At 35.1% G+C, this 12,640-nt stretch overlaps 1 protein-coding gene across 7 annotated transcripts in view; it reads right to left on the bottom strand.

Annotated features, from left to right (window-relative positions):
* Positions 1-286: 286 nt before the first annotated feature.
* Positions 287-12,640, bottom strand: part of LOC126763161 (prolactin-releasing peptide receptor) — a 176,855-nt gene continuing 164,501 nt past the window's right edge. For 2 of the 7 annotated variants that reach the window (XM_050480421.1, XM_050480419.1), the window contains exon 3: positions 5,272-8,396. In XM_050480421.1, coding sequence (XP_050336378.1) covers positions 8,376-8,396 — 21 coding nt within the window. In that variant the 3' untranslated portion in view covers positions 5,272-8,375. The other 5 variants (XR_007667570.1, XR_007667571.1, XR_007667573.1 and 2 more) reach the window with 5 other exon arrangements.

The raw sequence follows: 12,640 nt of genomic DNA on the forward strand, positions 1-12,640 counted from the left end.
TTTATTGAAGTAAGCTTTTGTTGAGCGCATTATCTCGTGTCGTTTTCCTGTGCGTAGAAAAGCCGGAGACGATTAAGTATTCCGTTCCTAATTGCTGTCAGGACCCCAATTGCTGAAAAAAGTGAATGGAAAGTGGACCTCTCGACTGAAAATTTTTCGTCCCAGCCGCGGCGTTCATTTGCTCGAAATCATTTTCAAAATATAGTTGCAAACCCTTAACTTTTTAATAAAGCTAAATTCTTGACTTACTTGACACTCGTAAACAACAATAAATAATTGTCAAAAGTCCATATTTGTCATCCAACATTTATTTACTGATGTTATATAATTAATTTCTTACAAGTTTTTCTGGGCTTAAATTTTATTTATGTTTGAATTTCGTTTTATTGTTTTCAAAACTCACGTTTACAATAATTTTTACATTCTCATAACAAACACTTTACCAACAATATATGCAAGTTTATAAGTATATATATCTTAAATATATTTATATATGTATGTATTTATTTTTTTATCAAATTTCATATGTCTCGGAGGCATGTTTATCTGAAAACCAAACGTAATGCAAACACTCAGACTTAGTTACAGTTTTAAACACTTACACACAAATACATACACATAACAACAGAAGTTATGTATTAACTGCTATAATACCTAACGCTTATTTAATATTCACATTAGCTCGTTTACATGGAAAGCACATTCATATGCTATAATTCTATATGAATACGTATACATACATATGTATAGGTATATACTACATATGCTATGTATTTGAGTTACAATTAACCATCAAATTTAAGTCAATATTTTTCTTGACACTACAATTTTGCACTTCAAATTTCGTCTACTAATTCTAAAATGTTTTTGTTTTTTATATACATACATACATGAGTGTATATATGTAACTCTGTATATATACGAGTTTTCGAAACAAAAATCTCATAAAATTCTATTTCAAATAATTTCCGACTTTTAATTGTACTTTGTATAACACATTTTAATAAAATCTTTATGCATATATTTGCTAGACTAATTTGTTTATATTTCATAAATATAATATATACAAAATTATATACTCCGTCATGAATAATTATTTCAAAATATCATTTTGAATAAATTTACCTATGTAAAACTATCATACCCTGTAGCAACAGTATAAAAACTAACTAAAGTGTGCTTAGTGGAAACGTTTGTACAAATAAGTACAAAGACTTAAGTGCGCCTATGGATATGCAATGATTTATGTAAGTACTAAAAAGAAAATCGTATGCCAGTTAATCGATACTTCTGTCGATATATCTGCAACCAATATATGAAAAGGTCAATAAAACATCGTAATGAACATGAAATAATACATATATGTATATTATCACCAAAGTCGAAAATTATTATAAGCGCTCTTCCTATGGAAGAAAATAATAAGGAGTGTCATACTTATTTCGCATTAATCGCCCTTAAACTGCAGTATTTAAACGTTGGTGAAGGATTGCTGGTCGTTAAGGTGAACAAAAGGGTTCTGTATTTAATTCATCGACGTGACATCGACATATTTATAAGAAATTCATGAAGATGGCGATAAAATATAATTTTTAACTCTAAGTTATCGGGCTTTCATTAAAGCCGATAACATTTGTTCAGTTCTCAGCCTCATACGCCAACGATAAATTTAGTAAATAGTATTAAACTCAGATCGAAAGATTCGATTTTTTTTATCGAAACCTTTGACAATAGTAAATAAATTTCATTATCGCATGAAGGCGAGAGTGAGCTCTGTAGTTACTTGGGTGCAAGCAAATTTGATATTTGTTATAAAGTACCATATAGATGGTAAACGACAACTTTTCAATACCTAAACTTTTCGATATATCAATTTATTCACAATTTATGGAATTTTGAATATCTGATAAAAAAATTACACTGGGTAACACAATTTTTGTTGACTTCGATTTAATACTTGTTTTTGAGTCACTTTTGGCCTCTGAATCCAAAAATAACCTCGTTTTTTGTCTAGCACATCAACTTTTTAAGCTACAGAATACCCTCTTTCTCCCAATAGTCGTATAAAATATCCTTACGAAACAAAGTCAAGATGAACAAGTAAGGAAGGGCTAAGTTCGGGTGTCACCGAACATTTTATACTCTCGCATGGTAAAGTGATAATCGAGATTTCATTATCCGTCATTTACATATTTTTCAAATACCGTATTTGTGTAAAGTTTTATTCCGCTATCATCATTGGTTCCTAATGTTTATATTCGTATTATACAAAGAAGGCATCAGATGGAATTCAAAATAGCTTTATATTGGAAGAAGGCGTGGTTGTGAACCGATTTCAGCCATATTTCGTACATGTCATCAGGGTGTTAAGAAACCATTATATACCGAATTTCATTGAAATCGGTCTAGTAGCTCCTGAGATATGCTTCTTGGTCCATAAGTGGGCGGCGCCACGCCCATTTTCAATTTTAAAAAAAAGCCTGGGGGCAGCTTCCTTCTGCCACTTCTTCCGTAAAATTTAGTGTTTCTGACGTTTTTTGTTAGTCGGTTAACGCACTTTTAGTGATTTTGAACATAACCTTTGTATGGGAGGTGGGCGTGGTTATTATCCGATTTCTTCCATTTTTGAACTGTATATGGAAATACCTGAAGAAAACGACTCTGTAGAGTTTGGTTGACATAGCTATAATAGTTTCCGAGATATGTACAAAAAACTTAGTAGGGGGCGGGGCCACGCCCACTTTTCCAAAAAAAATTACTTCCAAATATGTCCCTCCCTAATGCGATCCTTTGTGCCAAATTTCACTTTAATATCTTTATTTATGGCTTAGTTATGACACTTTATAGGTTTTCGGTTTCCGCCATTTTGTGGGCGTGGCAGTGGGCCGATTTTGCCCATCTTCGAACTTAACCTTCTTATGGAGCCAAGGAATACGTGTACCAAGTTTCATCATGATATCTCAATTTTTACTCAAGTTACAGCTTGCACACGGACGGACGGACAGACGGACGGACGGACAGACAGACATCCGGATTTCGACTCTACTCGTCACCCTGATCACTTTGGTATATACAACCCTATATCTGACTCTTTTAGTTTTAGGACTTACAAACAACCGTTATGTGAACAAAACTATAATACTCTCGTTAGCAACATTGTTGCGAGAGTATAAAAATTATACTGAGTATACTGTTCACAAATTTTAATTTAATTTGAACAAATGCTATTAAATCACATTTTTGTAAAGTGAAATTGCCATTGTAGAAGGGATAACATGGTTTTCTCAAACCCGGACATCAATATTGCGGTAAAAGTTTTCTCTTATAACTCTTTCTAGAGTGTTCAGTTTGTGGACAATCTCGCTTGATACTCCAACAATAGTCAGCCATCATGTGCTCATCCCATCTTCCCTGACACCGAGCCTCCATGGTTTGCAGGTCTTGGTGGAAACGCTCTCCCTGCTCATCACTGACTGCACCAAGATTTGTGGGGAAATTGGCGAGATGACTATGTAGAAAATGCAATTTGATGCTCATATTGCAACCTAGCTTTTTGAAACTCTCCAAGAGTTGGTTGACAATGTCAATGTAGTTCTCTACTCTAGTATTTCCAAGAAAATCTTTGATAATGGTTTTGAATGCCAACCAAGCGTTCTTTTGGAGTTCTGTCATTGTTTCGATGAAATGTTCATCTTTAACGGGTTGCCGCATCAGTGGACCATTAAATACACCAGCCTTTAACTTTTCAAAAGACAGTGCGGGAAATGCCAAAATTAAATACTTGAAACAGTCCCCTTCAGAGGACAAAGTTTTAACAAACTGTTTCATGAGCGCAAGCTTTATATATAGAGGTGGGAATACAATGTTCTTCCTGTCGACAAGTGGTTGATGTAGAATGTTCGGATCACCAGGTTTTAGCTCAGATCTTGGCGGCCAATTCGACTGCACCCAATGCTTCTCACGAGCTCTGCTGTCCCACATACACAAAAAACAGGGATACTTTGTGTATCCTCGTTGCTGACCAAGAAGGAAGCAGACCATTTTAAGGTCAACACAGATGATCCACTTATGCATGTCATATTTCAGCAAATCAATTACTCTCTTTATGTCTTCATATGCTTCTTGTAAACAAATAGAATGGCCGATTGGAGCTGCACCAAAGACATTTCCATTGTGCATTAGTACACATTTCAAGCTCCTCTTCGAGTTGTCTATGAAAAGTCTCCATTCAGTTGAGTTATATGTTGGAATTCCCAACACATTCATCAAACCTTGTACGTTACAGCAATACACAAATCCTGAGTCATTTCGAAAGTATGGCAGAAATTCACTTTCTCTGGATCGAAAGTAGGATACCGTAGCTCCTTTTTCAAGCAAGTTCTTCTCATACAGTCTGAATGCCATCAGCTCTGAAGCTGTTTTGGATAGTCCCAAATCTCGTGCCAAATCATACAACTCATTCTGATCAAATCCCTTTCGAGCAGAGTCGTCTTCAATTTCAAAGTCTTCATCGTTGGAGTCACTTGAATCATCATCACACACGCTTTCTTGTATTTCTGATAGGGGTAGTTCTTCGAAAACTGGAACTGGGATTTCAGCTGAATGAGGCATTGGGCGTATAGCCGATAGTAAACTAGGATACTCTATCTTACATTTATTTTTTTTGTTACAACCTGACGTTTTCACCATACAGAAATAACAGTCACTTGAATGATCTCTGGGCTATCGCCGTCACGACGTGAAATGCCAGAGACAGACATGATCTAAAGGAAAGAGAAGTTGTTCTCAGAAATAAATGTAAACAAAAATCCTTGTTTAAAAAAACCGGACGTAACGTAGGAGCACAAACAACGTCTCACCACAAAATCTCGCGCGAAACTGAACTTGCTCGTATGGGAAGAAGAGAATGACGCCGTAGGTCACCAACGACAGGTTCATACATGTCCCAACTACCGTCTAGACGATTGTCGTCACAAGCATGAACCTGCTGCTATTCTCCTACAGCGATATTCACTTATTCCAAATAAAAAAAATTAAACTTCCGTCTATAGAAGAGCGTACCCCGTTTTATGATCTAAGCAGCACACTGCAGGGAGTGGTCTCATTACTATAAGCTGTAGCAAAAAAACTTGACGTGATAGAAGAAAACTGACTTCGGATTTGAATTTAACATGCCTAAATAACTCTAAAACAGCAGTAAAATCGAAAGCAACAAAAATTTTGTTTCACATTGTGTGTTATCTATATATAAAAACTAATCCATACAAAATCAAACACATTAAGTGCTATTATTTCAGATTTTCAGAGCACCAATTCAGCGAGCCAATTTTGATTTACAACGTAACAAGTTCGATTAACAAATTATGTTTACAAAAAAGTAAAAAAAAAACACAAGAATTTTGTCTAACGTTGTACCGATTTATATAATATAATAAATCCAATTGCTGCAAAAAGTTATTGAAAAATAAACCTTTCGGCTGAAATTTATTCGATAAAAATATATTAAAATATCGATAAATATTTGAATCAAAATAGCTTATTGTCTTCATTGCCACATGGAACTCTGATACCCAATAGTTTTTAGAATCAACAACTTATAATTAAAACGCAATGAAATTGTTAATCATGGTGGAAAAACTATAGACTTAGCAACCTTTAATTTTAATTAATGTAATAATTAAGAATATTTATATTTTAAGTTGAAAAATGAGAGCGTCAGTTTAAGGTAAAAACGGTCAGCACCGATTTCGTTATGAGTAAAATAATGATGCAATAATTTGCGCAGGCCTTTTAGAAACAAATTTTAGTTTGAAAAAGCGCTTATTAAAATTTATTTGCATTACAAATTCTATAGCCTACTTTTAGGCTTTTTACCAAATTTATGTGTAATTTACAGTTTAAAGCCTACCCTTAGGCATTCCAATGCTACAAGCAACACATTTGCATAAAGTTTCCATTTACAGTTATTTAAGTACTATTAACATTATAAATATTTCCACAAATTTCAGATTTATTTTACATACTTTGCTGAAAGTAGTTTTGAGGTCGCATAACATGCACGCCGAAATTATTTAAATAGTTTGCTAATGACTACACTAAATGCTAAAATATTTAACAGAATTATTTTTATAAAATATTTTTGCGCCTAGAATGCTGTAATGCAGCAGTATGCTACATTTGAATAGCAAATTGTGTTTGCATTTTTTCAATGAATACTATTTGCATAACAGCCATTTTTTCCATTACTAATGTATCGATATATGAAACCCTTAAAAAATATTTTTCGGCTGAATCTCTTGCATGTGTGCCTAAAAGCTATTTAAAATATTTTTCATTGATTTCGTGAGTATTTGCTTAACTCAGTATCATGCTTATGTAGTTGTGTTATATAACTAATTTTCATTGAGATATTTTTCCACTTAGAATTAGCTAACGGTTGTTATGTACAAGTGCAAACAGACATACTTCACATTTTGTTAGTTTGGCGTTGCCTAAAAGTATGCAAATATATGTACGTGTATCTTTTTGGCAGCTTAATATTGAATGCATTTGCGTGGGGGCGTTTGCGGAGCGTGGTGGGTATCTTCCGTTTGCGTTTTTGAGGGGTTACAGTTTCTTGGTTGTGTGTTGCATTGTGAGTAGTATCTAAAAATTTTGAGTTAAGGACTGGTTTATCGTGTCTTTTTTATGCATTTATTTTAAACCACCAAAGTTGGGGCTCATGTTGTACGCTATTTTGCAACTTTTAGGCTGCACGTGCATAAAATGCGGTATGTATGTTGTGAAAAGTTCTAACTAACAAACTAGCGATTATATTAGAATTATTAACTGTATATGTTTTTCTGACAGAACTATATATTTAAAGCCATTTTTGTATTTACATATGTATATGTATATGCTACCCTATACAAATATTACTTGATTACTGTTAGCACTACAATGCAACGCATTTATAATTGCGCCTGAATGTAGACCGCCTGGCAATCGAAAACTCATTTATTTACAAAGCAAATTCAACTGTTTAAATAGACATTTTGCTTTAACTTTGTAATACATTTATATGTTCAAACAATTAAAAAAAGGAACTTTTATTCCTTTCTCACCAACAGTTCGGACGTATACACCCTTAAAGTATGCAATGCAATTGTGCTGCTACTTGAAAACAAAGTGTAGCACACTTGACGAAATTGTAATTGCATGCAGCTTTTATAATTTCTTTTTTTTCGAAACACATATTTTTTGCTTTTAATTGTTGTAACTGCTCGAAACTCTAGCTATATGTTATTGTATACTCCTGTGTAGGCATAATTGCTCCATACATTTACATGGTGCTTCAAATTGTACGTTTGTCACGCAATTGTTGCGAATTTGTAGGCGTCGATGACACTGGATAATAGGTACAAAGCATGCTTGTTATGTATGCATGCTTTCAAGCGTGAACAAAAACAGTTATTTGTATGGATTCAGAATATAATTGGAAAAAATAAAATAAGCACAATTTTAGGCATTGCTGGATTTCTCGTCTGTATATATTTTGTAACATTTTCTCTTCTGATATTTCGATGAAGTACAGTTAATTAATAAATGCACCATTTTTGTGTCTATTTAAGAAAATGATATTGCATAGTTTTAGATGTTTCAGGTGGAACAATTGAAAATAATGAACTTGAGGAACGAATAGAAGTAAACGAAGCCTACTTTAAGGCAATTTAGATATGTTTACGTTGAAGAAGCCACTATAAATTTGCGAAATTATAACTAGTTTTTAGATAGGTGGTTATCTTTCACTTTTTTTGTATTTTCAGTATTTCAAAGAGTGCTAATTTAATGGCAAATAACGTTGAAGAAATATATTTATATCAAAAAATTTAGGCGCAGACGACCTTCGATAGTAAATATAAAAATAATTAATAAAAACTGAACCAAAAATTAAAATTATTTATTTTTACGTCCAAATGTATGCTACGAAAACCAAAAATTCATAAATTCTTTCTTAAAGAAGATTTGAAAAAGTAATAAAGCTTAAGTAAATGGATATTGGTATGGACAGAAAAGATAGCAGATCATTCAATAAATGTATACAAAGATATATTTATAGTTAAACCTTTATCTCTTGCAAAAATGTATCTGCTATTTATTTTTACACAAATTTTTGCATTTCGCTGGTTGCTAAATGTTACTTTTTCGTTGGCTTAATCAAATACTAACCTTTAAAAATTATTAATAATTTCATATTTTGTACTTAATATCCTATTTAAATACAATTACTTAAACTAAATTTTTAAAATGTCCACAACTGAGTTTTGCTTAAAAGATTATATTACAAATGGCTGACTAATTTGAGTTTCCTTTGGCCTCAGAACGCATTCTCAGTTTTAGAAATGTGTCTCGATCACCTGTAATGATAACAAATATATTTATTAAATATTATATGAAAATGCAGGCGAAATATTTTAAGGGCTTAGTATTACATATTTTTATGACTTTTAATGGTATGGTGAATTCAATCGAATCCCAGACGAATTTCACGGAAGTAGTCCAAAATCAGTTATTATTTCGGAAACTCTTGAAGCAAGATCGGCATACAATCTGCCATGAGATTAAGACGACTACATGCCTATATGCATTAGAGGGATCTACATATATTTAGTATTGCATGAACTTTTCATTATAATTTATATATATGTATGTATGTATATATAAAATTTGTTCACATGCTCAAAAGAGGCTCCTGTCGATTGGTTGAGATAAATGAAATGATAAATGAAAAAAAAAACGTAACGGGCTTCGAAACATGTCTATGTTACAGGCGATGACACACTCGAACTCAACGATTAAAACAACTGCATTTTTGAGCACTCAAATAATCGATTTGTTGAGTCATCAATCGTATAGCCCCGATTTGGCACAGAATGATTAAGAGGGCACCTTTTTCGACAGAAGTTGCGGTTTATGCATTCAGCAAGCATGTTTTGGAAACACCTGCTTCGACAATTGGTTCAATCGAATGCTAAAGTTTATAGAGCTTAATGGAAATATTTTAATAAACTTCTTCTTTACTGGCGTAGCCGAGTTAACAACAGCGCGCCAGTCGTTTCTTCTTTTCGCTACGTGGGGCCAGGTTGATATTGCAAGCGTAGCCAGGTCCCTCTCAACCTGGAGGTCTTCCTCTTCCTCTGCTTCCCACGGCGGGGCGTCGAATACTTTCAGAGCTGGAGTGTTTTCGTCCATTCGGACAACATTACCTAGCCAGCGAAGCCGCTGTCTTTTAATTCGCTGAAATATGTCTATGTCGTCGTATACCTTGTACAGCTCATCGTTCCATCGAATGCGATATTCGTCGTGGCCAACGCGTAAAGGACCATAAATCTTTCGCAGAACTTTTCTCTCGAAAACTCGTAACGTCGACTCATCGGTTGCTGTCATCGTCCAAGCCTCTGCACCACATAGCAGGACGGGAATAATGAGTGACTTATAGAGTTTGGCTTTTATTCGTCAAGAGAGGACTTTACTTTTCAATTGCCTACTCAGTCCGAAGTAGCACTTGTTGGCAAGAGTAAACCAGGCTGTCGTTGTTGGTTATGTTTATACTGGTTCCTAAATATACGAAACTATCTACAACTTCAAAGTTATGACTGTCAACAGTGACGTGAGAGCCAAGTCGCGAGTGCGACGACTGTTTGTTTGATGACAGATTGAAGAAGTCGCACGATAGGGAGTCGCCTTGTCTGAAACATCGTTTGGTATCGACCGGCGCGGAGAGGTCCTTCCCGATCCTGACGGAGCTTTTCGTGTTGTTCAACGTCAGTTTACACAGCCGTATTAGTTTTGAGGATACCAAATTCAGACATCGTGACATAAAGGCAGCTCCTTTTCGTGCTGTCGAAAGCAGCTTTGAAATCGACGAAGAGGTGGTGTGTGTCGATTCTCCTTTCATGGGTCTTTTCCAAGATTTGATTCATGATGAATATCTGGTCGGTTGTTGATTTTCCAGCTCTAGTCACACTGATAAAGTCCAATCAGTTTGTTGACGGTGCACTTCAATCTTTCACACAATACGCTCGATAGAACCTTATACGCGATGTTGAGGAGGCTTAACCCACGGTAGTTGTCGCAGATTGTGGGTCTCCCTTTTTGTGGATTGGGCAGAGCACACTTAAGTTCCAATCGTTGGGCATGCCTTCGCCCGACCATATTTTACAAAAAGGCTGATGCATGCTCCTTATCAGTTCTTCGTTGCCGTGTTTGAATAGCTCGGCCGACAATACATCGGTCCCCGCCCCTTTGATGTTCTTTAGACGGGTAATTGCTATTCGAACTTCTTCATGGTCGGGCAATGGAACGTCTGCTCCATCGTCATCGATTGGGGAATCGGGTTCTCCTTCTCCTGGCGTTGTATGTTCACTGCCATTCAGCAGGCTGGAGAAGTGTTCCATTCATAATTTAAGTATGCTCTGGGCATCGGTGACTAGATCACCTTTGGGGGTTCTACAAGAGTATGCGCCGGTCTTGAAACCTTTTGTAAGTCGCCGCATTTTTTCGTAGAATTTTCGAGCATTACCTTTGTCGGTCAGCTTATCAAGCTCTTCATACTCACGCATTTCGGCCTCTTTCTTTTTCTGTCTGCAAATGCGTCTCGCTTCACTCTTCAACTCTCGGTATCTATCCCCTCCCGCACGTGTTGTGGTCGATCGTAACGTTGCGAGGTAGACAGTCTGTTTTCTCTCCGCTGCGACACGGCACTCCTCGTCGTACAAGCTGTTCTTTTGCACTTTCCGAAAACCAATGGTTTCAGTTGCAGCTGTACGTAAGGAGTTTGAAATGCCGTCTCAGAGTTCCCTTATACCGAGTTGTTGACGAGTGCTCTAAGAGAGCATAAAGTTTAGTATTATAATTTGGATTTGGATGAAGTTAAAGCTTGTCACAAAAAAAAGTACTATTTCTGGGAAGCATCACATTGCCAAACATGAAAATTTTATGTATTTATGTAGAATACTTATATGTTTTTAAGTAGATATAATATTCCTCACCGGCAAACACCATGCAACGGAGAAGAAATGTTTTTTCCAACTTAATAACCGCCTTATTGGGATAAGTAACTTATATAATGTAATATAGTTTTAGGCGTTTCAGCTTATTTTAGTTTAAATGATAAAATGTGTGACTATGCTTTCTTATACTTAAAGTAATGGGAGAGCGAATTGATACATGACTTGTGTAAACTCTGTTTCGATCTTAAACCAATCATATAAGGCATAAGAAACACTCGCAAAGATAGCATAACTTTTACATTTATGAACCAATGCATATTTTTATGAGAAAATAGTTTGATTTGCTTATCAACAAGAGCAAAGGCAAAAAATTTTTAAATGGCAATAACCAATATATGATTTTAATCTTTAAAGAATATTTAAGAAGAACAGAATGGCACAGCGAAGCAGAAAGAGAGTGCGCAAATTTGAGATTCTACCTGGACCCGTGAGCTTTAAAAAGAAAATATGCTGCATTACTTAAATCGACACTCGCGCTTAAAAGTAATCTGAAAGGATATGATTATCGCTGAACTGCTTCTTAAAATCCATACTGCACTTTTAATATTTGTACCATACATATTTGTACACAATGAAGAGAGAAGCATCTGGAAAATTTTGTACAAAGCGCCTCCTCATTAAGTAGCTTATAAATTATATAAAAAAATATTCAAGATAATTGTGACAATTATAGCGGATTCATTTACTCATATTATGAAACCAAAAATATTTGTTCAATGTTCCTTTATTTCCAACATCGGCATGCTAACATAATTCATGAACATGTGCTTATGTCAGTCTGATTTAAGTGACCAGAAGGGAGCCGGTCAAATAACTCGGCAGTATTATTTCTGTTCCCTTTGCAGCAGTAAGCTCCAACAGAAACTAACACATAGTTCTAGAGGTTGTGAACTCTTTGCTCTTTACCTTACCATGTTTAAATTCTTCATGCCTCCCTTAGTAGCAGTAAAAATTATGCTCCGCATGTCACACTTACTCTTAACATAAATTTAACCAAGGTGGCATTTACCACGTTTGACCTAATGCTCTTCATTAAATTAATTACGGTCAACTACGACAATATTTAAAGTGGCAGACAGCCACCAAAAATAACTTGATCGAAGGGCTCGTGCATAGTTAACGAATTTTTAGCTGCCTTCTTTGAAAGTGTTAACCATTAAAGAGGTCTGCATAATTGCACGTGCCATTATCGCCATATATTTTGTGGTTATGCGCTTAACTGTAATATAGAAGTGCCGGTTGAAAATAAATTTGAACAGTTTTGGTGGAAATTGGTGAAATAGTGGCAAGCAAAAGAAAGGTCGTGGCTTAATTGTTTTATAATCATCAGAGATGGTGTTTGCTTAAGGGTAATCTGTTTTAATGTCTAAATATATTGTAAAAAAATATATATGTACTATATAATGGTTGTCAAAAAAGTCTTGCGGTATTTTTGCTAGTTGGCGTTGAAGGCGAGTAGCTCTAGTTTTATTCGTCGCATCGGGTCATGCTGTACCTTTTTGGAAAACTCATTTCACCGCTAAACGTTTTGATTTATTTCGTTTTTTTAAGCCAGTTTTCTCGCAAACATGAAGAAAATAAAAAAAAAA

Source organism: Bactrocera neohumeralis, chromosome 6 (genome assembly GCF_024586455.1).
Source record: "Bactrocera neohumeralis isolate Rockhampton chromosome 6, APGP_CSIRO_Bneo_wtdbg2-racon-allhic-juicebox.fasta_v2, whole genome shotgun sequence".
In the NCBI taxonomy this organism is placed as follows: Eukaryota; Metazoa; Arthropoda; class Insecta; order Diptera; family Tephritidae; genus Bactrocera; species Bactrocera neohumeralis.